The following is a 26,758-nucleotide window of genomic DNA, read 5'->3' as shown; positions in this document are numbered from 1 at the left end:
TCATGTTTTATTGTTATTTTTTATTATTTTTTTCTATTAAATTATATCAATTTCATAATCTAAAATACATAATAGAAATCATGGGTTTTCCATTTTTGTGTAGACAACATTTATTAAAATTTGTTTTTTTATTGGTGTTACCTAATTTTTTTGATAGTATTATTAAGTTAATTAATATTTAACTTGATTATCATTTTTTTTAAATTTTTTAAAAGATATAATTGTCTCCTGAATACTTTTAACAAAAAAAAATTGATCTGACTGCGGGCCATCTATATAATACCTTACATGTCTATGAACATACCATCGGAAAATTTATAGAGGCTTTATCAGTCTGGAGAGGCTTCATCAAAACATACAGTAGCTTGGAAGCTATGGAGGGTCTAGAGGGAACTCTGGCCGAGCTAAGAGACACATTTAAAAGTGGAAGAACTAGAAGTGTTGCATGGAGGAAAAGCCAACTTAGAGCCATGATTGAGTTTGTCCAAGATAATGAAGAGGAAATGTTCAAGGTACTTGATCAAGATTTGGGAAAGCACCCCGTCGAAGCTTACAGGGATGAGGTAATTGAGTATGTGAATAATTCTATATCTAGTCTTAACAACCCTTCTGTTGACAGGGAAAAAGATGGAGAGGGGTATGATCTTGATAGTCAATATTGTTGTCTAGACAAGATCTGTATATCATCTATCCTGTTGTGAATTCTTTTGCTTGATTGTTAATTTATTTCTTTACTTAAGCAGTGATAATAAATTATTACTCCTTTGTAGGTTGGAGTAGTAGCAAAATCAGCCAAGCTTTCTTTGAGCTGTGTGGAGAAATGGATGGCTCCTAAAAAGGTACCGTGTGTATTTGGCTGGTTGAGTTTAATTTTGAGCATGGACTGATACTGCAGAAGAACTGGTGCATATATATGCTTTTTTAATGTCTCGTTTTGTTGTTTAATGGCTGTTTTGGACTTCGTATAGGGCAATTTACCCCTGGCTTTCTTCCCTGCAAGTGCAGAAGTGATGCCCGAACCATTTGGTGTCGTCCTCATAATGGGATCTTGGAACTTCCCTATCTGTAAGAGCAATCAATTCTTTACTACATTTCTGATGTGAGATTTTTTTTCCAGTATGAGTGAAACGAAGAGTTAAGAAGTCACTTGGTCCCAAAGAATAATTAGAAACCATCACAATACCTCAGGCACCCACCAAGTTGTATCTTCAAGCTCTTGAATAAACCCATCAAGTCGTTTCTTCATACAAGTTAATTATAGTCCATAAGAAAAGAGGGGATTATTTCTTTACAATTGTTCGACAAACTCGTAGAATCTGTTCCGTCATTGCCTGCTTATGAAATTCAGCAAAACCAAAGATCAGGGGCATTGTACTTCCAGAGAAAAATAATGGTTCATTGGTATTTGGTAAGAAAACTGAAAAGTGTTAAAAAGGTTATGATATATCTGTCTCAAAATTGAGTTGGTGTATGATGAATTATCAACAAGAAATTATCAGCCTTTAGATTAGGAATAATCAGAAGGCCTACTGTATTTATAAACTTTACTGGTGTTGGATACTGCAATATTGCGTTCACCCAATAATCTTTTTGAATGCAGCATTGGCATTGGATCCATTAATAGGAGCAATATCTGCAGGAAACGTTGTGGTTTTAAAACCTTCTGAGCTATCACCAGCATGTTCTTCTTTTCTTGCTGAGACCATCCCTAAATACCTGGATCCCAAATCCATTAAGGTCATTGAGGGTGGAATAGATGTTTGCGAACAACTTCTACAGCAGAATTGGGACAAGATATTCTTCACTGGTACCACCTCCTTTTTTTCCAATTGCATATTGAAAATCTGCTGTTGCCTTAAAAAATAGCTTGCATTATGTTAGTTTTGTTGACCATGCTTATTTCTAATGTATCTTCAGGTAGTCAGCGTGTGGGACGCATCGTAATGACTGCGGCTGCACAGCATTTAACACCAGTTACACTTGAGCTGGGAGGAAAAAGTCCTGCCATCTTGGACAGCAGCTCCAATCCCACCAATATGAAGGTTACGAAGTGGTTACTAGAATCTAAATGATCCAAGGGATTACTATAATGTTTGAGAATACTAGCTGACTAACTTTGAGCATGTTGGACTGAAGGTAATAGCCAAAAGAATAGTAGCAGCAAAATGGGGGTCGTGCAGCGGGCAAGCATGTATTGCCATTGACTATATGCTTGTAGAAGAGAAATTCGCATCTTATCTGGTAATGTAAAATTTCTGCATAATTCTTTTGGTCTTGTTGCTCGAATTTTATATCCGCATGTTGGCCTGTTTTAGATAGACTTGCTAGAGAAAACAATCAAGCAATTCTTTGGTGAAAATCCAAGAGAATCAAAGAGCTTATGCAAAATTCTAAACAAGAACAACTTCAAGAGGTTGCTTGACCTTCTTGAAGACCCTCTTATTAGAGCTTCTGTTGTTTACGGTGGTTCTGTAGATGAAGAAACAATGTGAGTTTTCCGTCTTTCCTCTTTACTTTGAGTATCCTGAAATGATTTGCTCCTCTAACACTATGATTTTAGGTGCCTCTATCAGTGGAAAGTTATAGAATTGATGAACTTTGTGCATGTCTTTTTGACCATTCCAAGTCACTAAATCACTTGTTGAGAGACACAAGTTCAGCTGAAAATTCAAACAATACTGAAAGAAGCTCTTATCAATCTTCATCCATAATCTTGTAGGTACATTGAGCCCACAATCTTGCTAAATCCTCCCCTCGATTCTCAGATCATGACAGAAGAAATCTTTGGCCCCTTGCTTCCAATTATCACAGTGAGGATTACTCCTGTCTTTCTCATTACAAAATTCTGATTCTTATCTAAAATATGCTAGTACTTGTGCAGCTGAATAATATTCATGATAGCATTGAGTTCATAAGCTCCAGGCCAAAACCTCTTGCCATTTATGCCTTCACCAGGGATGAAACATTCAAGAAACAAATTCTATCAAAAACATCCTCCGGAAGTGTGACTTTCAACGACACCCTGCTTCAAGTACGATCCCATCTCTTCCATTTGCTTGCTTCAATATTGTTAGAACTCGGAGTGCATTACGTTTCATGTTAAAACTTGCAGTTTGTATGTGATTCTCTACCATTTGGAGGTGTTGGTCAAAGTGGCTTCGGAAGATACCACGGGAAGTACTCTTTCGATACTTTCAGTCATGAAAAAGCAATCTTGCAAAGACGTTTCTTCCCTGAGCTTGAGCCCAGGTATCCACCATGGAATAACTTCAAGTTTCAATTCATCAAATTGCTCTACGCCTTCAACTATATTGGATTATTATTGCTGCTTCTGGGATTGAAGAAGTAGCAAATGAAACAAGCATTCAAGTTTGGAGGAAGGCAGCACTTCTTTGATGAACTTCAGTATGTTTGCTTCACTTTATTACATAAAAACAAGATTAGTAATCCTGTATTAGTATCCTTCTAGCAAGCTTCTCATCAATTATACCTCCTGTATTAGGCTGAGGACCGCCAACTGTTACTGTTGCTTGGAGGTCTAATTTTATTTTATCAAATAAAGATTTTAAATCTATCTTCTATTCATGGAAAGAACCATTAGTGGGCTGGAAAACCTCAATGGGCGGGCTAGCTTTAATTTCTTTTCTTCTTCTTTTGTTTTCAGATCAATTATATACCGATGAAGTTGGGATTAGAAAATTAGTATTTCCTTAGGTTTAATTAGTATTTCAAGATTAGTAACAGTAAGCACATGCTTCATTTCTGTTGATGTTTGACCCATGCCATAGAAGTTCCTAAAGGATGCCCCAATGATTAAAATTGAAAAGTTTTGAGAGTTCTATCTGGATTTTGCCCACGTTGCAGGGTCAAATTAGGTTTTTGATTGAGTAATACTGGATCAGCTCATCAACTCTCTCTCTCTCTTTTTTATTAATTATAAAACCAAGCACAAGCCAGTTTTTATTAATTATGAAAAACCAGTACCAGTTTGGCGTTCATAACCAGGGTCAGCCATATTTCTGAAGTTTCAAAAGTCAAAAACATGAAAGTTTTTATGGCATTCAAGGACATGAAGGTAGCAGCAACAGATTAGTGATCAAAACTAAAACAAAACTATACGGATCCGTCATCATGAAGCTTAATAATGTTCTCAGACCCCGAGGAGAACTCTCAAACATGCACAAAAACATCCAAAATTATACAATAATCCTTAACAAATCAATTTCATATTATATAATCAAAGTTAAAAAATAAGAGCATAGCATCAGCAGATGCCATAAAAAAAAACAGGCTAACAGTTGCTGGCTAGTAAAGTTACACAGTTGACAGATTACACAAAATTTAGAATCAGATAAAGCATCATTTAGAATTCTAGTTTTACACAGAGATATCTCTAGTACCATGAATTTAGTTATCTTGGGCCTTCCAAACACAGTAGATACATGAAGATCAAGCAAGGCCCAACTCCCAACAGCACAGCAAGAAAATCTGCAGAAAGTCAGAAACCGAATGGCCCTATGGAGCACAGTCTCTGTCCCCCACCTACCTATTGATCATGGTAGGACCTAGAACTTGCCGCCACATCTTCTTAGTGAAAGCACAGGAAAAGAATCGCAACAGCCACATCTTTTTAATGAAAGCATAGGAAAATGAAAGGCATGTTAGCGTCCTCATTAGCCAATATTAATTCACCCCTCGAGGTTTCACACTTGCAAACAAACACACGAAAACAAGAAATCAACCACAATATTACCAGAAGCATATAATTTCATGAAAATCTAAAATCATTCGAGCATGAACAGAGCTATTTGTTTTACTGCAAATCAACCTCAATATTTACTAGCACAAATTATCAACTCTGGTTGGCCATAAACCCTCCACAAATCAAGTATGTCATGGGCCTCGTGGCTAGTATAACCATTTATACTTCGAGTACTAAAAAAACATATTAGTTTCAAGTATTTAGCTTCAAAACCTCACATTGAGAACAAAACAACCGCAAACATGAACAAAATCCGGAAATCATCAAGAATCAGAAACATACAAATTGATGTAAACAGCATTAATACTCAAATTGGAGATGACACTAAAATAGGTTCATGACCTAGAGAATCCACATGTCCAAACAACCCCTTACAAAAACCAATCATATCACGAGGACCCAACAATCAATAACCGGACCAGTTCTCCTGGTTCCAGCCAAACCAGAACACACATGCCTTGTTAATACTATGTTGCCGCTTGAAATATTTCAGGCTACAATCGTTCCCATCAGCACAAATTACTATAACTTAAAGAAACAGACTATAACAAAAAAATTTCCACCGATATATATTGGATTAAGTACTTGTTTGGAAACTTGGGCATGGTTGAGGTATAATTTACATTTCTAAATCAAAAATATTTTTTGCACTGCAGGCCTGTAGTTTTTGAATTGTTTAATTTTATGATAATAATATTTTTTTAAAATGATTTTTATTTAAAAATATATTAAAATAATATATTTATATTTTTTAAAAAATATTTTTTATTTCTATCAAAATAATTTAATAAAATTAAAAAAAAATTAAATTATTACAAAAAACATTTAGAAGGCAAAAAGAAACTTATCCTTAATCAACCAAACATACTTAAATGGGTGGTTTTGACTTTCTACTCACGCAGACCAGACAAACGGGTGTTGTCGTCTTAAGAGTAATCAACCAATAAAAAGCTGCCACATATAAAGTCAAAAAGTCAATCACAACTTTCACCGGGCCGAATTCCTCCAACACCCGCCGCCCGCTCACATGGATTCTCCCTTGCCAAACTTAAAGATCGTAAATGGAAGCGACCCTCCATAATCATTTTCTTTCTCGAATCTTCTCTTACACGTTACCAAAACCCAAAAACCCACCAAATGACCCGACCCATTTTATCTTCGCCATGAAAAACCCATTTAAGCCAATATTTATATCACCGAAAACAATCACCTTCAATTCAAGATCTCAAGATCCCAAATCCTGTCACGTTACTGCCAATTTTGTAATGGCAACGGAAAATAAAAATCAACAGATTGAATCAACGGTGATGAGTAAACAAGGAGAGGAAGAATCGAAGAAGAAGACGGCTACCCCGCCGCCGCCGCCCCCCGAGAAGCCGGAGCCAGGAGATTGTTGTGGGAGTGGATGTGTTCGATGTGTCTGGGATGTGTATTACGAGGAGCTTGAGGAATATGACAAGCTTTATAAATCTGATTCTTCAAAATCTTAGCCCGCCCCTCGTGATGTGATGATGAACTGTATTCTTTCAGATTTGTTTTTCTGGGTTACAGATTCAATTAATTAGGTGGTGTTCTTGATTTTTATTTTTATGAATATGCGGTCCTTGATTGTAATTCGACTATACCAGTCAACAATAGAAATTCCTGAATCAGGATTATTTTTTTTATGGTAATGATCGATTTTCTTTATTTTGATTAATGAGATCTAATTTCATTGGAATGAAAAACGATTTAGCGTTGTTATAAATTATAACCTGATTCAATTTAATTTTGGTTATGAATATTTTTAAAAATATTAAAATAAAAACATGTTTGATAAAATAACATCTAATTTAAATTATGTTTTAATTTAATTGATCATAGTTTTTATTACAATATTTTTAATTAAAAAAACTTGAAATAAAAATTCTGAGTAGAAAAAATTCTCTTTAATTTCTACAAAAATATTATTTTAATATTTTTAAAATAAGTTAAAATAATATTGTTTTTTTAAATTAAAATAAATAAATAAATTATATTCTGACCGGTTAACTTGTCGGATAATCTAGAATTGACTTCTACGTGGTTTTTTAAACTCTGTTAAAGCCAGGCTTCGAATGGATTAAACCCATTAATCTATCGGATAAATTGAAAAATCGATGAAATCTGGGGGTTAATTGAAACAAACGAAACTATTTGGATAAAACCGAGATACCAGGGGAAAATTAAACTATACCCATAAAAAACATTACTTGCGTACGAGGAAAATCAGTTACTGAGCAATTATTTGTTGTTGCTAAAAGAAGCGAAGATGAAGAGAATACAGTGTAGTATAGCTCTTAATCGGACAACAATTGGGTTATTGTTGTTGTTGGTCGCGTTAGCAAATGAATTGAAAGTAACCGAAGCATCGAATTCAGCTTCAGCTTTTGTTCAAAACGTTATCTACTCCAACAAGATCGTCATCTTCTCCAAATCTTACTGCCCGTAAATTCTATAATTCTCTCTCTTAATTTCTGTTTTATGGGATTTTTTTTTCATGAATATTATTTTGTGTTATTAGTATTAATTTATGCCTTGGACGTGGATGATTTTGTTCTTTTAGTTCTCCTTTTATGATTGATTTGTGTTTCCTTTTTAGATTAAAAAAATGGGTCCTGGTTAGAATTTTGGAAAGTAGTTTTTGATATTGGAATTTGGTTAGTATATTATTGGATTGGGATATGAATTTAATTTTCATGCAAAGTTCTTTGAATTATATGCATTTCTGGGAATTCTAGTTTACAGCCAATCGTCTATGTTTTATGAATTCTGGGAATTAATTTTAATACACAGCTAACTGTGCAGTGCAAAAGCTGAATCTCACTTGAGCATTTTGGGAGGAAGAATTGTTATTTGTTTTCTTTTTGTTTATAGGTATTGTTTGCGTGCCAAGCGTGTGTTCAGTGAACTGTATGAGAAACCTTTTGCCGTGGAGCTTGATCTTCGAGGTATCTCTATTTAGCTACAGATTCATGTAGCATGGGTACCGGGAAAAATGGTTTAAATTGGCAGTGTTTCTATGAATTTTGCAGATGATGGAGGTGAAATTCAGGATTATCTGCTTGATTTAGTTGGCAAGCGCACTGTCCCTCAAATATTTGTGAATGGCAAGCATATTGGTGGATCTGATGGTTAGCTGCTCTGTTCCTTGCCCTCTTTCTTCTTTTTAAAATTTTCCTTCTTTGAGGGATGTAATAGTTTTCAGGCTTGTTTCTCTTCATTTTACTAATGCTATTTGATCGTTAATTTTGATATTTAGATCTCAGAGCTGCCGTCGAGAGTGGTGAACTGCAGAAACTTCTAGGCACGGAGTAGTGGAAATGCTGGAATCTGATTAGAAGCTGCATCTGGTATTGAAGTCCAATGGAGCTTGAAGTATTTATCATAACTTGATAAGGTTCTGTTTTTGTAGAGCCATGTTAACAACACATGGTGTTGATATAGGGTTGATTTTGTCCTTTGTTTTGAAATTGTGAGTTGAAGTTAAAGAATATATCATAGCATTTAAACCTTTGTTAAATGAAGTAAAAGACATTTTTCTTGTAATTTTCTCAAATTCACTAGAGTTGTTCATGCACCAACGAAGAGTTGGGGGTGGGGGGGGGGGGGGGGGGTGGGGATTATAAGATGATTTTGAGGATCATTTGAATTATCATGTTACTTCATACATGATTAAACTATATGAAGAGAATGTCTTCCCAAGAAGTAGGTCTATGCCACTCAGTGTTGATGAGTTTCTGCAGGCATCATGCAAATTTTACCAAGATGGAGTTTCCACATTTCATTTACTGATGTTGAATGATTCTGTGGTCATTCTGTAATGGATACACTGGCTCTGCATTGCAAGAGTTTTTCTATCGCTAGACTTTTCCTATGTGTGAGGGAAGGTGCGAAGAAGGTTTAGTGATAGTTTTTGTTTTGAATCATTAACAGATTTCCTATCAAAACAATATAGTGATTAAATTTGATGGCAAAACTGTGTTACCATAGTTGGCTGGATTACGGTGAACTCTAGTAGTTAATGGTACCTAGTATGCATACGCAATCCCTGGTAGCCAGTCTGTTTATCTGTAAGCTACGCAAGTTTCATAATGATCTGCAAAGTGATGAAGGGGGGGCATTAGTGTTGGTGAACATGTGAGTGAGGTTCCATATTCATTGATGCAGCTAGTGGCCAAGTTAGTGATGAAGGGGGGCCATTACTGTTTGTGACCTTGTGAGTGAGGTTCCATATTCATGGATGCAGCTATGTGGCGAAGTTATTGATTCTCTGGTCCCGGCTAGTGTGTTTTCTTGTCTAATTCCTTGTGTTTGTATTGTATGAATTTTTTTATGGGATAATCTTTTCAGGAGCTCCATCATGCATGTTACGAGTGACCATCTTTCTGGTGCAAAATTTCGCCTGTTGGCCTATTATAATTCTACGCAGAGATTCTTGTACTGTAAGTTTTACAAGACAACAACAAATACATTTACCTAACTGTATTTTAGAAGAAGACTTTACATTCCAAAGAAAGCAAAGTGCTACAGTAAGTTGCCATTTGCAGGTCAATGAACTGTTCAGAAGGGGCAGCACACGATTATCAGCCAGATGTCGTATCTCTTCGTGATCAGGTGAAAGCTGCATATGTCTGTGGTCGCCATTCACCTTTTTGTGCGCTGAGTAAACCTTCTTGGTCCTTGGAGAAGATTAGATGAACCTCCCAATGTAGAGACTTCAACAAGTTCTCCACTTCCTCAATTGCACTTGACTCATCACGAACAATCAGTTTACCTCCAGGTCTTGCGATTCTATCAACTTCTGCCAATACAGGAGCAAGCTGGCACCTGTAAAATCCACACCACAATTTGGTCATCAAGCTCCCCAGATGGACAAAATGAATTACAAATGGAAAATGAGAAGTATTGATCCAATCATATTTACCGTTTTTTCAGCTTTGAGAAGAGATGATCAGCATGTAGGAGGTCGTAAGTTCGAGGGTATGTGCTGAAGGATTCGCACCAATCATGGTATATCCCAAAAAGACCTCTCTCATAAATTATCGGTAGTGTATCTGGAGAGTCTGTGTTCACTACATTGAACACCCAGACCTTAAGATCCTTGAGAGCTGCTGCAAACCTGGATGCATAAAAAACGAGTTTTGCATCAGAATCATGTGAAGAGGATACGTTTAAACAGGATAATACCGTCTTGCAATTAGCATTATAAAACAACAACAGTTGATAAGCATCATTACCCCCCATAAACGGCTCTCATATCCATTATATTCCTGACGTTGGACCAGCTGATACCCAATCCCTTCATGTATGAGTTGCTGACGACATGTTTCCAATGTTCATAATCTGCTTCAAAATCTTGAGGAGCTGGCTTACCATAGATCCCCATCTGAGAGCTCTTTAGCCAGTAAGGAGGTATTTGTAGTCTTTCAGGCCAATCCTCTGGCCATTTACCCCCTCTCTGAGATTTAGAATGAGGTACCCGGTGCATGCATGCCTGCAGAGGCACATACCTGAAAATGCAATGCCAGAATGACCATTAATAAAGAGTCCGGTTAGCTATTGATCAACCCATTTCCAATTGTTAAGAGTCATTAGGAGTGCCTGAGAAACTGACTGACCAGGCAGCATTTGCATCGTCATCATTATCACACATTGGAGGGCTGTTCTTGATTCTTTGATCATAGCAATTATTTGTGGTAGGTTTTCTGTAGATGGCAGCACCGATACCGTTAAGTTTATCTTTCTTGATAGTCACAAGCTCCCAACACATAGATACCGTCAACGCAGACATAGCTAGCAAAATAACAAGAGGTCAGCTGGATATAAGATCATAGATTGTTCAAATAATCAGTTCTTGGTATCCAACCTTGCCATATCTCCACATCTTCCTGAAGCTTTTGGTAAACAGGAGTTGCTGACCAGACAAAATAACCTCCAGGCCGGAGAAGGCGATTCAATTCTAAAAGTAGCTTGCCACCTGAACAAGCACCTAATCTTCTTTAGCAAAAGCAAATTACAACAAATGTTCTGTTTCTTCTATTGGATTCATAATCTATATTGTACTCAGACTGGAGATATGAAAAGGTTGTGACCTTCTGCATGCCAAGGGACTCTACAACGCGCACAGTGGATGAGATCAAAGACCCTACTAGGGAACGGGAGACGCTGGGAACCCATGACAGCAGATATTGCAGGTATTCCTCTTTCAAGGGCAAATTGGACTTGAGCTTCATGTTCATCTTTGGGTGCAAAAGACATTGTAAGAACATCCCTTTCAAAATTATAACCACCAAAGCTTGCAACTCCACACCCAACATCCAGTATCACTCTAGTGTGCTTTCCCCATTTAATTTTGGGCACAGCCTGCACCCATTAACCATGAATCAATATGGGAATTCATGCGCATAAAACATGCAATACGGATGACAAGTATCCACTTGATGAGGATATTTTCCAGAGCTAAGAACTGCTTGAGCACGAACGCATGCATCACTTCAATGGTGAGATTAGGGTGCTTTATCTATTTATTCATGGCCGGGTGGCATTTCTGTGCGATTTTCACGTGTCAAGACTGAGTCTATCTTTCTAATATTTACCCAAACTCAAACTGTTTGGAGCGTCGCCTCAAGGGCACTATTCACGCATTGCGTTGAAATGTCCCTTGAGGACACATTGCATCATGCAAGATATTAAATTGTGGGATTAGTTTACCTGTTGAACAAAATCAATATAGTGAAGAGCTCCATGTATGAACTGAGTTCCACCACCAGGGAAGGTCAAAAACTCACCAGTAACCTTAACCCAATTTTGATGACCTTTGACCTCTGCCAATTTTGGATGAGGTACATTGTGATACCATATCTGCAAGACCACACTAAACAAAGTTACAACCCCACAAAATCACCCTAATCTAACCTTCAAGATTCAATGATATACCTTGTCTCTACTTTGAGGCCATGTGATGGGTCTTTTGTAACCTTGAGGAAGTGGAACCAAACAAGTGGGTCCAAGCTCAGGACAATGCCTCTCTCTATGTTCAAAGTGTCCGGTTGTATGTAGTTGTCTTAAGGCCTTTTCATTATCTAAACAAGGTATATAATCAGGACCCGCAGTGACATTACAGAGTTGCCAAGTGTACCCATACATGCTGTCATTACCGTCTGATTCCTCCTTCCTTCTCTCCTTTTGATTCTCTGACTCTGCTGCTTGAGTTGACCATGACTCCTTTGATTCTTTTGGTATTCCTGGGTTCCCGCCACCTGGAAATGCTGACTCGCCCGAGCTTGATTCCTGCTTGGTTTCTTGGTTTGTGTTGCTATCCACCTGAGATTCTTGTTCGGTTTCTTGATCATGTGTTTGTTGTTGCTGCTGCTGCTGCTGCTGTATTCTTTGTTTTTGATCTTCTCCAGATACCTCATTTTGGGATTCTTGAGAAGAATCCTGAACCCCAGTATCCTCTTGTCTTTGCTCTTGTTGTTGATCATCATAAGTTTTCTCATTTTGATCAGATTCTTGATTGCTTTCATTGATTACAGTACTATCTTGTTGTTGTTGGTCTTCAAATGGTTTTTCATTTTGATTCGATTCTTGATTGTTTTCATTGAGTCCAGAACCTTGTTGTTGCTCGTCTTCTTTCGATTCTTGGTTCTGAGAATCCGGTAAATCCTTACTACTATCTTCAACATCTTGTTTTTGTTGCTGCTGCTGCTGCTGCTGTATTCTTTGTTTTTTATCTTCTTCAGATACCTCTTTTTGGGATTCTTGAGAAGAATTCTGACCTCCAGTATCTTCTATTCTTTGCTCTTGTTGTTGCTCTTCATATGTTTTCTCATTGTGATCAGATTCTTGATTGTTTTCATCGAGTCCAGAACCTTGTTGTTGGTCTTCTTTTGATTCTTGGTTCTGAGAATCCTGTAAATCCTTACTACTGTTTTCGACATCTTCTTGTTGCTGCTGCTGCTGCTGTTGTGCTTGATCTTGTTCTTCATTCTGATTTATAGAATCATGTGAATTACTATCATCAGTTTCAGATACTGTACTTTGCTCTTGTTGTTGATTGTCATTCGTTTTTTCTTCTTGGCTGGCATTTGTTTCTTGTTCTTGATTGACACTTGCTTCCTGGCTACCTTCAGATTGAGAACTTTCTTGGCTGGTTTGATCAGCTTGTCGATTTTGAGTGTGTGAACTTTCTTCAGATATCTGATTCTGTCTTTCCTCCTGTTTCTGCTGCTCCTCACGAGATCCTTCTCCCTTTAAATCCTGTGATGAGCTCTCTTGATCAGCCTTACTATCACCACCATCCGTTTCCTGTTTCCCGTAGTTACTTTCTTCTTTATTGTCACTGTCATCATTGCTTTTAAGCTCGTCGGATTTGATAGCATCATCGGGAAGATCTCCTGGATTGTCTTCATAAACATGGGTGTGCTTTTTGCTCCTGGATTCAGTGTGTTCTACCTCATTGGAGATTGAAACATCCGCGTCGGCGGCAATGTCTGTGGTGGTGGTAATGACTGGTTTGGCGACGTGAGTTGTGGTTTGTGGAGTAACACGTGGGTTTGAAGTTAGCATCCAAACACCTATAGCACACAATGCTATGAAGGCGATGGTGGTTAGTGTTGATGTGTATGATCTAGAGGAAGAATTACGCTTGCTACTTCGAAGCCTAGCCATTTCTATTTAGGTTTCGAGCTATGTTTGTCAGAAAATATGAAAGAAATAAGATAGCGTAGAATGGGATGTAACAGTGTAAAGCAAAGGAGTGTTTTCAGCTATGCTTGTGGAGAAACATGAGAGAAACATTCCAAGGTAGAATGCCTCAAAGATCCAAAAGAGTCGGAGACGGAATTTGTTATCTTGTTTTTGTAGTGTGTGTGAAGAAGTGGCAAAGCAAGGGATGAGAATCATGATGTTTTGGGCTCTATTTCAGAGGGATTCTATTTAATTGGCTCACCTTCGATCGTGGGTAGGATTAAATTCTTTTATCATGAAAAAAATATTGAAGTATTTTCAATTTATTTTTTAATAAAAAAAATTAATTATGAACTCATATAATGTAAATTGAATGATATTTTTAAAAAATTATTGTTACAATAATATATCATATATCATTTTTTATAATATTAAAACAACAAAATATTAGATTGATCCGGGTTAATGGATCAACATACTAGACAATAACATTTGTCTATCCTATTAAATTTATGATCAGAGTTATGAGACCGGGACACCTTTTTAAAATAAGAAAAAAAATTATATGAAGCTCAATTTCTAATGAATCTAGTGTTAAATGTTGAAATTGAGAAAAAAAACTAAATTTATGAGATTAAGATAACTTCACAAAAAACAAATTGAAAAAAGTTATGAAACTCAATTCTTAAATATTCTAATATTAAAAAATAAAATTAAAAAAAAAAGTTATTAAATAATAAAATTAAAAAAAACTACTTTAATTTAGTAGATTATTACGAAAAGTCTATTCATCATAAGAAAAAGAAAACCCAAGAAAACTACATAGTTTCAGATCAGGAAACCTACAAGCTGATGATATGAGAGACCAAAAGCCTTCGTACATCAAAAGATGAAGAATGTGTTCCAGGTGAAGGCTATGGAAGAAATACGATTTTAGACCAGTTTCCAGAGATCGAACCCCTAAGCTTTTTTGACCGAAGCTGAGGTTGTATCTAATTAAAAATGAACCCAAAAAAATAAACCTAGTCAACTCAAACCAACCGATTAAATCTATGATTTTGATTATGAAATTATAATAACTCTGTTAAAAAAATAAAGTACAATTAAAAAAATACCAATAAATAAATAAAATCAACTCAGGTCAATCTGCTAAACTCGTAACTTTGGTTATGAGATCGTGATAACCTATAGAAAGAAGAAATTTTTTTTATATAAAATTTAATTTTCAATTAACTCAATGTCGAAGGATAAAAATAAAAAAAAAATTAACCTGAGTCAACTAGAATTAATATGCTAAACTTGTGACTTGGTTAATGAGATCAAAACAAAATTATGAAGCCTTATTTTTAATATATTTAATGTTGAACATTGAAATTAAAAAAAAAATTAAAACATCAAACTGATATATAACTCAATAGAAAAAAATAAAAAAATAAAAACTTATGAAGTATGATTTCCAAAACAATCTAGTATTAAATTAAAAAAATATTTAAAAAATATAAAATATTATTCTAATAAATAGTATTTTATGGATAAATGTTGAACCTTAATTATTTTTTTTTATTATTTTTTTTTTTTGATTTACGTGGGGTGTCCGGGTCAGCTTGCGCGCACCACGACTATTCCCCACGGCCCACTGGACATCCTGCAAGCTCAGGGGCAGGTTAGGCACCGCGGGGGTGACAGGCGTGCACATAGAGGGTCGAACCCGGGACGGGGGCGGAACAAGTCACACGGTTGAACCTTAATTATTAATCATGAAAGCTTTAGCTTCCTTGCAAGAACCTTGGGGGAGAACTTTTGATGAATTGGGGCAAATGGGACATGAGAGAGTGACAAAAAAGAAGCCGAAGTATGTACACTCTGAATTCTATGGGCCATCTGTGAGGTTGAATTGAACCCAGCACAGTACCTTACCCTAACATTGGGCTAAATTGAACAATTATAGGTTTTGAATCCTTGTTCATCACAAAAAAATAAAAAATAAATTGAAGGTTGAAACATTTATGATTTTATGGTGTCGGTGTTAAGCATTCTTCGTACCTAAATTTGGGCAGCAGAATATCAACATCGGCAGGGCCTGGTGAGTTTCTGCTGGACAAATTGAAGACACGTTTCAAACTTATATACCGAGGCCCAGCATGGATTTTGACGAAGTTGTTGAAAACTTCGCAACAATTATGGCCTCCCAAAACTAATGGGCTAAGAAGGTGTAAAAAGGTTGGGTTTAGACAACTGAAAAACTTACAAAAATAAGTTTCCGATGAAATTTACATTTACGATAATATTTTTGTGTTTTAAAAATATTTTTTAAAATTTTTAATTTTTTTATTTTAAATTAATATTTTTTTAGTATTTTCATATCATTTTAATATACTAATGTTAAAAATAATTTTTTTTTAAAAAAAATATATTTTGATGTATTTATAAACAAAAAATATTTTAAAAAACAACCACTATTATATTTTCAAACATCCTCGTAATAGATAGGAAGGTAAATTTTTATTTATTTTTTTTCCAACAATGTTGGACTACTTGGAGATAACAAAATTTATCTAGGTTTTGGGTTTTGTAGGATGCGTATTATTGATGAAAATAATATGACTAATATTTAGAGTAAACATTAATGCGTATATATTTTATTTTCATAATTGATGGCAAATAGACTGGTTTTGACTTAGATTAGTATTTCCAAGTTGGATTTAGATGTATAAGTTTTGTTTAAGGGTATTGTTTAGTGGTTTGATGGCATTATTTGTCCTGTGGATCCAAGATTATAAGCCTTTTCCAATGAGGATTTTCCTGTTTAATCTTCTTATATACACTCATGACTCTCGATTGAATAGGGTTTTTTTTAAAAAAAAAAATAAAAATAAAGAGAACCCAGATTTCACCTCCCATCAGATCTGAATCTTGGGCACCTTGCCCCTCCTCTACCGAGTTTTGACATGTCGGAAGGTTAGGGGTCCGGTGGAATTGAGACAACATTATATTGTCTCAGCTTTTATAATGCCCTTCTGTCTGTTGTTCTCGAAACCTAGAACCAGATCCTGGGAAGAATATGTTCGATCGATATTTATATAACCTTTTCGGGTTAGATTAAATTGATGAAAGGAAATGGAATCCTCGTGGCATCAACTTTTGGGCACAGAACATTATTCTAAGAAGATGCTCGAGATTGCAATCCATGCCTTGATGCATATTTCAGCGCAATGCCTGCCATGATCTCTCTTCTATCAGTACTTTAACCAATCAATTTACTAATAATCTCCAGCCTCTTGATGTCCCATTGATCTCGGTTTGGATCCATGCTAGCCATTGAGTCAAACAAAATATTATTTATGGATTTGTTTTTTATATAGTTATTTTAGTTTTGTAATCCAACTCGCTGGTTGAACTAATTAATTTAAATTATTTTTTTAATTAATTTTTTTTTTATTTTTTAATATTGAATTAATTGAAAATTAAGTTTTATAATTTTTTATTTATTTATTTTGTATTTGATTATCATAATTTCATAACTTTGAATATTGTTTTGGTATATAAATCTAAGTGGACTCAATTGAATCCAAAAATAAAATTAACAACTAGAAAAAAATATTAACAACATCTTAAAAAAAATAAAATTACGTTTAAAATATAAAAAAATTCTACCCGCAGAGGGGTCAATCAAACTAGAGCAGTTGTCGTGGAATCTCAGCTAGACTAGGATAAGAGGCAAAATCTTTTGCCTATGCATGATGACTGCCACTATGACCCTTTCATATCGTATTGCAGATTGATTCCTTCATGTGAAAAAGTTTTTACTAAAACTAGAGGATTATCAAAATAATCTATGCTATCAATGGCATGGAATATAATACATATTGTAATATTAATTTATGCTATCAATTAATGGCATGGAATATAATGCATATTGTAATATTAATTTATTAAGTTATTACTGGTTCAACTAACAGTATTTATTTGAAAATTGGAATTATCCCATGTAAGAGTTGCTAAATTAGCATCTTAAATTAATTATTGAATTGGCAGTTAAAAAAGAAGGCTATGACAAGGTTCATGGATTTGGGATGTTGCCCTGAAATCATTACAATGATTAAAACTTGTTATTTTTTTCTATAAAATTAATTATTTAATTGGGAAAATTATTTGATATGGTACCAGCTGTGTTTTGGGTTTAAAATCATAAAAATATTTACAAAAAAAATCAAAAACATCTTTTGATAACAATAATGTATATCAAAAGCATGCTTAATAACAAATAACTAGGTCTGTTTTTTTAAAGTATAATCTTGAAAATAAAAGGAAAAGAAAAGAAAAGGAATGGAGATAGTATAAATTCAAATCAATATATTAAATTTAAAAGCTTTTTAATATAAATTGAAGAGAAATTTCCAGATTTAGAATTAACTTGGGATTTTCATTGCATAGAATTACATGCACGAAATCTGGACCTATATGCAAAAATATATATAATATATGACAACCAAAAGTATTATAGACATGCATAGAGCAGAAAAGTCGAGCAAGATACTGCTGCTTTTATGTAGTGTGCCAAAAAGCCAACAAAACTCACGCTAGCAACCTTCCTGCTCAAACCGGCCACCATTTGCTGGAACAAGATCTTGCACTGATCAACAAGAATGAATCAGCCTTTACTTCCATTGTTCTCTAGTGGATTAAAGGTCTATAAATGCATCTAAGCTGCCTATATAAAGGGATCTGTCTCCTGCTTTCTCACAAGGAAAATAGGGCTCTGTTAATAATTTAACAGCATGTTGTGCTGCAAAAGCAAAGCAAGCCAAAGGAAAGCAATCTTTTAATTGAAGAAGCTGGGAATTTTGCTTATTGGAAGTTCGGGACCACCAATTATATGCCTGCATGCCCATGAATACAACTTGCATTATGGGGCTCTAGTCCTACAAATCTAGTCTCGCCCTCTCTACTAACTCAAATTGCCATAAACCCTATGGTGCTGCCCTAAAATACCATAACAAACCCTAGCACCCTATGTATGGCTTTGGCCACGCCATGGCTTTGAAAGAAATCCCTTTGACGTGTTTCATCATTGCTTTCTACCCCCCCTCACTCGGTAGATTGAGGCTATGTATCTTTTTCGCCTTTCAAGATACTTCCAACTAAGAAACAGCCAAGGGCCATAAATAATGACCCAATCACGCTTTCTTGTTCCTATTTTTGTTAAAAATATCGTGGACAACAACAACAACAGATTGCTGAGAAAAGCAGCTAGACGTGGCAGAGGTCCGGTGGCAAAGAAAAATTGGACTACAAAGCAATAAAGAAAAGCTTAAGCTATACTAAGTTGCAGTGGCAAAGCCAAATACCAGGATGATCAGGTTGGAGATAACACATAGAGAACATAACAAATGTTTGCTTCCATGTCTTGTTAAAGAGTTCGATGGGTTTTTTAACAGAAGGAAGATGAACGAATGAAGATGCGCAAGCAGATTTTTTTCTTTTTCTTCTTCCTCCTTTTGTGCTCACGGAAAAATGAGAAACCAAGGAGGGTGGAAGTTCCTGAGATGGGAAATATAAGGTCATTCTCATGATCAACATATGCATGCGTGGAGCCTTTTGGCTCTGGGAAGGGTTGATTGTTCAGCTTCACTGGTTATGATATTAGATTTTAATCCATAAATCTACTTCTAGGAATTAGTATGGTACAAACAAATAAGATCATTCTGAAATAAAAATCTGCCAAGTGCGAAAAGCTACAAATTATAGCTTTATTTGTGGCTTTTTATAATTATGGGTTTTAAAAGAGTTATAAAATTATAGTGTATATTAATTAACCATCGAGACAACTTAGTTTCAACCCCACCTCACTACCAATCGGATCCTCAAGTGGGGAAACCGAGAAAGAACTATCAAGCAAAATGCAGCTTCTCAATGTAGTTAACTGGATTAAAATAGAAGCTGAAGGTTGAACCAGGTGGACCAATTGAGAACACAAAAATATCAGTCACAAATCGTACAAAAAGGGGGATTCTTGTTGAACTTTCAAGAACAAATGCCATATGGAGCAGATACCAAAAAAAAAAAAAAAACTGATAGAACTAAGCATATTTTTGTGCAGGTAACTTATAGCAGACAGCTTTAAGTCCTATCCTTGCAAATTAGATTGTAAGATATAGGCTGTCATGAACACATGTGATACATGCACATTTTCTATGATGTGGTTCTCTCATTGGGAGGCTTGATGGGCACAGAAGTCCCATTGCAGCATATCAAGTCAAAAATTTAAAACTCAAAGTATCATATAACAATTCTGCATTAAAAAAAAAACAGCTACGGTGTGGACAATTCTGCATACAAAACACATTCAACTCATAATACTCTAGCAGAAAAATCAATCTGGGACATTCGGCTCCGATTCTCCAAAAGAATCTAATGGATCACAGTGATCAAATTGAATGATAAAGCATTGTTACTCTACTTCTCTATAATATTTTCCTCTACTTTTGTGGCCCCAGTTATCTACCACACTAATAAGAAACAGCCATGTTTCCACATGATGAAAATGATGATGTTATATTGTTATTCAAATGCAAATTACATCAAATCTCTAGCTTCGCAAGGCTCAATGTGCTCTAAAAATAACTTTTGAGCTAGCAATATTCACTTAGATTTTCATTATATTGCATAAATTACACAGCTAGAATACTCAAAGGATTACAAATCTGATGTTGGTTGCAATAAATTTGCAAGGGATGAACACTTGAAAAAAAGGATTCCACGTGTTATGATGATATGGTGTTTAAAGACTTGTATCAAGTTTATGTTGCAACTTGAAAAATAATCTCTTGACATTTCTCTCTTTTCTCTTGGATGATTTTCATGTTGCACCCTATAGATTTAAATGATTTCAATGGGAGATTTGATGTCCATGTTGCTAAATTGTACATTTAACAGATTGTCTTGAGAATTTCTTGTTCTCATAAAAATTAAATCTGCGCAACTAAGCATTTTTCTTGTTGGAACTCGTTAAAGTTTAGACATCACATATATGATTATGTTTTTTGTCCCCTACAAAACCATAAAAGACAAACTTCTAATCAGAACTACTCGGCTAAAACAACAAAAATCCAGAACCCATCTATGAAGGCAGCACTAATTTTCTTAGCAGGAATGCTCAATCCTTCTATCCATAGAAAACATTCCAACCCCTCCCCATCATTCTCCCATATTTAATGCAATAGATTGTTATTAAGACAATTTCTCTAACGCAAGTGAATGTTGTCACATCAAGTAGAACGCTAATGAAAATGAAAACAAAAAAGTTTATTGAACATAAATTAAAACATTGAATTAGATTCAGATAGGGAGCGGAGCTATTTTCTAGTATGTGATAATTAAAAGTAAATGGGGAAACAATTCTTTTGTTCTAGTTGACTTTATCATTGCATTGTTATGATCTAAATGATTTTAGTTCATATGGAATTCAGCAAACAAATTATATAATTCAATGAAAAACAGTACTGTAAGACAACTCAACTCTATTCCTTCTATGATATTTCAACATTTTCCATCTTGAAGGTGCTTCCAAAATGTTTCCATGGAAAGTATGTTCTGCATGAATTCGAATTTCAAACTTGTGTTTTTCACGGTTTTAGAATCAATAGGAACATTTCCAATTACAATGTCTAGCCAAATGACATTTAAGCCACCATAACTTTTCAACCGAGGATAACTAATCCTACAAGGGGTCTTATTTGGTAGAAAATTCCTCCATTAGCTAGTCTTGGAAGGACAACAGTAGAATTGTACTTGTGTCATTTGAAATTACACGCTAGGTTTGGCTTTTTGCAGAATTATTTGATGCACAGAAATGCACAGAAAGATTCCTTTATTTAGAAATGACATTGCATTAGCTGTGGAAGCTGACTATGCCTTTGCTTCAAAATGAAACATAAATATAGATAAATAAATGGTTTTCATTACTTTAAACTAAAAGGGATTATTTTAAAAATAATATCCATCTGTACTCTGGTTATTTTAAAGCTTGTGGTTTACATTTAATCTTCAATTGATATTGTTCAAGCTACTACATTGCAAGAAAGCTACATTCATTAGCAATAATACAGAATGTGTCAGCAATCAATGAAAACAAACTGTTGAGCACCAAAACTGGTACTGTACAGACATTAGCTTGCCTCTACAGTCATGATTTCTCTCTTCCCAATAAAAAATCTTGTTTCTTGAAAATGATTTCTTGTTTGATTGAGGAAAGCTTCAAAATCCGAGTTTTCTTCACAAAATCCTTTTTTTTTTAAGAAAACATAATCAAAATTTCATTGGGAAACAGTCTTATAACATGCGAGCATCTATATATCTATATATATAGATATAGATATAGATATAGATATATATAAATTCTTGCAGGTGAATTAAGCAGGAGCAATTGACAAGAAATATTTCCATTTTTATCATCGAAGTCACATCTACGCACGTCCATTCTAATTAATTAAAGGATTTACGTGTATAATAATATCAAATGAGCAAGTATTTCAACAGAGAGAGAGAGAGAGAGAGCAAGAAAGAAGAGAAAAATGACTTCATATTTTTCTTTTCTTTCACCTTTTGGACTTGAATGCTTAGCTTATTGATGCATGGCTGGACACCGCCCATACCGCGTAAGGAAAGGAGAAAAAAAACAAAGAAATAGATCGGTTTGGTCTTTCTGTTTAGTCCAAAAAAAAAGACGAAACCCAATTTTCGTTTCAATTTCAAACCGGCAAACTTACGGGTAAACAGGGAAAAAGGCAAGTTCAAGTCCAAAACTAACGTAATGCAATTTCAAACCCCAGAAGACAAAACATAATATATAACTCAAACAAACAAGAAAACATGAAACATGTCATCACTACATTACTACTGCACTGCCTCCCTACTTGCTTTCCTTTCCTGTCCTAACACAAGAAAGAAACTTTAGATTTCTTTCACATACAAGAAAGAGAGGATGTGTGGGGAAAAAAAGAGAAAGAAAAAGAAGAAGAATAATAATCATAACTTAGCATCGAAATTTTCACAAAAACAACATGTTAAGCATTGCCTCTCATCAGCATTCATTCTTCTTCTTCTTTTTTAACTCCTACTTCTTGAATGGATGTGTCAAATTTACTTCTCTTCTTACTACATTTAATCATCATCAGTTTTTTTTTCTTTTTTTGCAAAATGGACTGGAAAAGAAAAGACCTTGCTAATATAAAAGAGAGGGAAGACAAGAATGTTGTTGTGGTGTTTTCATGATCTTGGATTCGGAAAGAATTGCGTACCGGCCATGAAAGTGTTAAGTGGAGCTGGATATAAAGAGGAAGGATCAAGAAATGCGGCAGTCGTAGAAGCCACCGTTACACCACCACCACCAGTGGCTGTGCCAGCTGTGATTAAATTAAGTGGCTGTACTCCACCACCTCCAGAAGATGTCTCACCGGGTGCCATGTAGTTGCTGTCAGGGCCATGATCATAAAGAATTCCTTTAAACACATGCCCTCCAATGTTAACAGCAGTTTGGTAAGCTAACATCTCCTCACTTTCATCAATGCCACTCACTCTTACACAACGAAATAATGCAGGAGAGCTCACTTCTGATGGGAAATTCCCAAGTTCTAACCCTAAAACAAAGAACCCGTTAACATAAACTACTTCAGATTTTGATTAAAATAGTAAGATAAAAAAATGGGATTTTTTTTATAGAATTATATTTTATGTAATATGAAATGGCACGCAAAAGCTATCAAGAAAGAACAAACATGCTCATATATAATATATATACACAGATATCAATCAACACACAGAAAGAGAAAAATAGTTTCTCCCTTGCAATCCACTTGTCAGGAATACCTCATAACAGTATTCATAAAAGGAAAGGTGAAAAAAAGCTGATGGGGTTTTACTATGGAGGTTCGTTTTCATTACACGCAATCGATATGGCCTCTCTCTCTCTCTCTCTCTTTCTTTCAAGATTCTCTGTATGAGCGTGTGTGCCACTGAATTCTTCTAAAAAATGACTCTTTAGAACTGTGAGTCACTCGTTTCTGTTGAAAGAAAAGAAAAGAGACATTACATAAACAAAGCGTATATAGATATTGTCTTTACCTGACATGCTATTGGCTAAGCGAGTGCAAGCAAGAGAAGAGCTTGGATTTTCTCTCTGTCTCTTAGGATTCTCTCCACGAATTTGCAGTTGTTGCTGTTGCTGTTGCTGTAAAAGATTTAATTGTTGCTGTCTTTCACGGCGCTTAGAGGCAGGAACCCAAGTACTTTTCACATGGGTTTGGCACTCAAATCCTCTACTCTTACAACAAGTCCTACACCTCATATGTATACAATCTTTCTTTGCTTGGTTGCCACAATCTTGGCAACTTATGCTACCAGCTCCTCCTGTTCCAGAACCACCAGGCCTCATCATCATGAAAGCTTCTGCTGCTGCTGCTGATCTTGATGAGGATTCATCAGAGATGTTGATTGAAGTTCTACTGGGTCCTACACCTAACCCAACAGCTGATGAGTAGAGATCTTGCTGTGGATTCTGATGTCTTTGGTGAAGAAGTTCTTGGTGCTGCTGCTGCCATAGCTCAAAACTTTTGTATGGAATGTCTTCACTTTTGTACCAAAACCAGCTTTCTTGTGGAATTTCAGTTGGTGGATTATTGTTGTTTTGTTGGTCTTCTTGGTTATTACTGCTACTACTACCTCTTCCTAATGAGAAAAGGCCAGCCATTTCTCCTCCTCTAAGCCTGACCCAAAACTCAATTGTGAGAGAAAATCCATAATCAAGAAAACCTCTCTTTCTTTGTCTTTTGCTTACAACCTAACAAGCATCAAAAGGGCCCTCCTTAAATTCTCCAGAATTTTGGGTTATGAATCGAAAAAGGAAAAAGGGAAAAAAAACAAGAAGAAGAAGGATCAAAGAGTGTAAGAGTACTACTGGTAGTATCGCACAATTTTGTTCCCTGCTTTCTTGAGTCTTGTGTATGTGAAAATGCCTCTCTCTTCTCTCTCTTTCTCACATACTCACTCGCTCACTCTAGCTACCTTGCTTCCTTCTCTAAAAAAACTGTGTCAAGTGGTTAGTGAGTAGTTTCTTGATTAGTTTTGTTGGCCCTTTTTTTGGTTGAAGAAAAGGAAGCGTTAATCGCGCCTTCAGTACCTTTTCTTTGCCATTTACTTAGACACAGAATTACAGCTGCTTCTGCTTCTCTGCAAACGCCGCCATACCCTCTCTCTCTCTCTCTCTCCTGACCCAATTTAAGTCTCTCTCTCTCTCTCTCTCTGATGATTTTGCAGTGCCTTTTTAGCTTTCACTCAGCAATGCTTCTCTTGTTCTTGTTTGTGTTGTCTCTAAAGTCTTAAGAACTAAACTAAGCTGACCCTCTTCTCTTCACTGCCTAAGGATGTCATGGGATGATCTCTCTCTCTCTCTCTCTCACAAACACAAAATGGATTGATCATTCTTCATGTTGATCCTACGGTTCAAAGTATCGCCACGTGGCGACCAACCAGCTTTTGCTTCCTTCGTCCTTAGTACCGGAAAACCCGCTACCTTTTCATCCCCTTTATTTATCGGCTGTTATTAACTCTTGATTAATCACTAATTACCCTAATTAAACTTGATTTTTATCCTTTTGTTGCCTCTCCTTCACCTTTCCCCTTAATTTATGTCCTTGTGTACAAGATCCATAAAGTTTTAAATTACTTGAAGGTTTAGCTGTAAAGCATAGTATATAGTCCATCCCATTATTTCATGCATGTATGTTTTGTTAAGGGCAGTTTTGTAAGTTGATACTCTTCTTTTATGTTGTAAGAGTAATAGCCTCTTTGTTTTTTTTATTTTAATAGTGTGTTTTTTGAAAAAAATTATTTTTTTTATTTTTTTCTTTGTTTCAAAATATTCTTTTTATTATTTTAGATTTTTTGACATGACAATGATAAAAATAATTTTTTAAAAATAAAAAATATATTATTTTAATACATTTTTAAATAAAAAATACTTTAAAAAATAATAATTATTAGAATATTAAATGAGCTCTAAACAGGAAGGGGTGAGTATCGATTCAAGCAATTTGATTTAGGCAAAAATAACTAATGAATATTTTTTTTTAAGTTTTAAATTGAATTAAACTAAATAAAAAATATAAATTGATTGGTACAGTTTAGTTTTACATTTATTATAATCAAATAAGCCTAATTGAGTTAATGAGCTTTTAAATAGATTATTTTTTACTAACTTTGATTTAATGAGATTTTTTTGTTTATAATGTGTTTTTTAAAATTAATTTGGTTTTTTATATATATTTTATCGGATTTCAACATCTAGAATTTAAAACCAAGACCAAAACTAAATTAAGCCAATTTATTTTAAAAAAAAAAAGTTAACCGAAATTATCTAACAAATTCATAAAAACTGTTTGATTCTGATAATTTTGAGTAGATTTTTGGGAATATTTTGAATCTCAACCTAACATTTGAAACCATAAGATCATGCAATTATCCATAGCAAATGGAGTGATATTGTTAAAAATTGTGTACACTATTAGTTTATTGATGCAGAGAGATCTGGGCAGTGAAAAAGAGGTGTGGCCGTATTCATGATTTCTGAAAAACAATATAATAATGTATTTCATGTCTTGAAGCTGTGGTACAGGGGAACAGAGCTCCACTTCCTCGTACTTTTTCTAATTTCCTTTTTTTATTTGATTTAATATTTTGATGTATATTGAAAAATTATTATGGATATAATAGTACAATGTATAAAAAAATAAGTGATATTTGAGGACCATTTTCTTAAATAATGTGCCCTTGCTAAGGGACTCAAGAACAAGTGGGAGTTGACTAACTTATTTCAGGACCCTCTTGTCTTTTCTTGTAGGGCACTCTCTGTTGGGGAGAGATTTGTGGCAGAGAGACATTATATACTCAACAATTATTAAGGAATTTTCTGTTTGCTCGAAAGTAGACAAACTTGAAAGTAATTTTTTTTAAAATAATTTTTATAAAAGATTAAAACTTTGAAAAGTAATTTTTTTTTATATTAGATAATATTATAAAAAATAAATTAAAAAACTATGTTGTGTAGCTATGTAATAAAATACAAGCTAAAAAAATAACTTATAAATATTTTAATTTTAAGTAAATTTTATTTTTAAAACCTTATAAATTTTTTAAATTAATAAAAAAACCAAATTAATTAATGTTATTAATTAAGAGTTTATTCTGTAAGAGATTGTAGAAAAAGAGATATTGGTGGAAGGTGTATTTATA

The 26,758-nt window shown here is 34.8% G+C and overlaps 4 protein-coding genes and 1 long non-coding RNA gene across 6 annotated transcripts; 2 read left to right on the top strand and 3 right to left on the bottom strand.

Moving 5' to 3' along the window:
• Nucleotides 1-294: 294 nt before the first annotated feature.
• LOC133672470 (aldehyde dehydrogenase family 3 member F1) lies at nt 295-3,585 on the top strand. The gene is made up of 10 exons (XM_062092898.1): nt 295-563; nt 771-839; nt 969-1,065; nt 1,601-1,807; nt 1,918-2,042; nt 2,137-2,241; nt 2,316-2,488; nt 2,720-2,810; nt 2,882-3,031; nt 3,113-3,585. Exons 1-10 carry the CDS (start codon nt 375-377, stop codon nt 3,347-3,349), a joined length of 1,443 nt encoding a protein of 480 aa, XP_061948882.1. The 5' UTR covers nt 295-374; the 3' UTR covers nt 3,350-3,585.
• Nucleotides 3,586-4,210: 625 nt separating this feature from the next.
• On the bottom strand, nt 4,211-6,455 carry LOC133672849 (uncharacterized). The gene is made up of 2 exons (XR_009834907.1): nt 5,631-6,455; nt 4,211-4,626 (listed from the first exon to the last, which is right to left on the bottom strand). It is a non-coding gene; the product is annotated as an uncharacterized LOC133672849 (long non-coding RNA).
• Nucleotides 6,456-6,843: 388 nt separating this feature from the next.
• Nucleotides 6,844-8,329, top strand: LOC133672701 (glutaredoxin-C3). 2 transcript variants are annotated; one of them, XM_062093191.1, is made up of 4 exons: nt 6,844-7,228; nt 7,589-7,731; nt 7,816-7,914; nt 8,043-8,329. In XM_062093191.1, exons 1-4 carry the CDS (start codon nt 7,053-7,055, stop codon nt 8,096-8,098), a joined length of 474 nt encoding a protein of 157 aa, XP_061949175.1. In that variant the 5' UTR covers nt 6,844-7,052; the 3' UTR covers nt 8,099-8,329. The 2 variants fall into 2 exon arrangements, with proteins under 2 accessions (XP_061949175.1, XP_061949176.1); XM_062093192.1 differs by having other exon boundaries at nt 6,855-7,228; nt 7,658-7,731.
• A 2,517-nt stretch (nt 8,330-10,846) lies between these two features.
• LOC133672570 (probable methyltransferase PMT27) lies at nt 10,847-13,660 on the bottom strand. Its single transcript, XM_062093016.1, has 3 exons — nt 11,720-13,660; nt 11,495-11,644; nt 10,847-11,146 (listed from the first exon to the last, which is right to left on the bottom strand). Exons 1-3 carry the CDS (start codon nt 13,451-13,453, stop codon nt 10,847-10,849), a joined length of 2,184 nt encoding a protein of 727 aa, XP_061949000.1. The 5' UTR covers nt 13,454-13,660.
• An 8,315-nt stretch (nt 13,661-21,975) lies between these two features.
• LOC133673040 (protein SHI RELATED SEQUENCE 1) lies at nt 21,976-25,295 on the bottom strand. The gene is made up of 2 exons (XM_062093644.1): nt 23,594-25,295; nt 21,976-23,109 (listed from the first exon to the last, which is right to left on the bottom strand). The coding sequence occupies exons 1-2, from the start codon at nt 24,216-24,218 to the stop codon at nt 22,739-22,741; spliced, it is 996 nt and encodes a 331-aa protein (XP_061949628.1). The 5' UTR covers nt 24,219-25,295; the 3' UTR covers nt 21,976-22,738.
• Nucleotides 25,296-26,758: the final 1,463 nt, after the last annotated feature.

Source organism: Populus nigra, chromosome 14, assembly GCF_951802175.1.
Source record: "Populus nigra chromosome 14, ddPopNigr1.1, whole genome shotgun sequence".
Lineage (NCBI taxonomy): Eukaryota > Viridiplantae > Streptophyta > Magnoliopsida > Malpighiales > Salicaceae > Populus > Populus nigra.
This window is presented reverse-complemented; position numbering and strand designations above follow the sequence as displayed.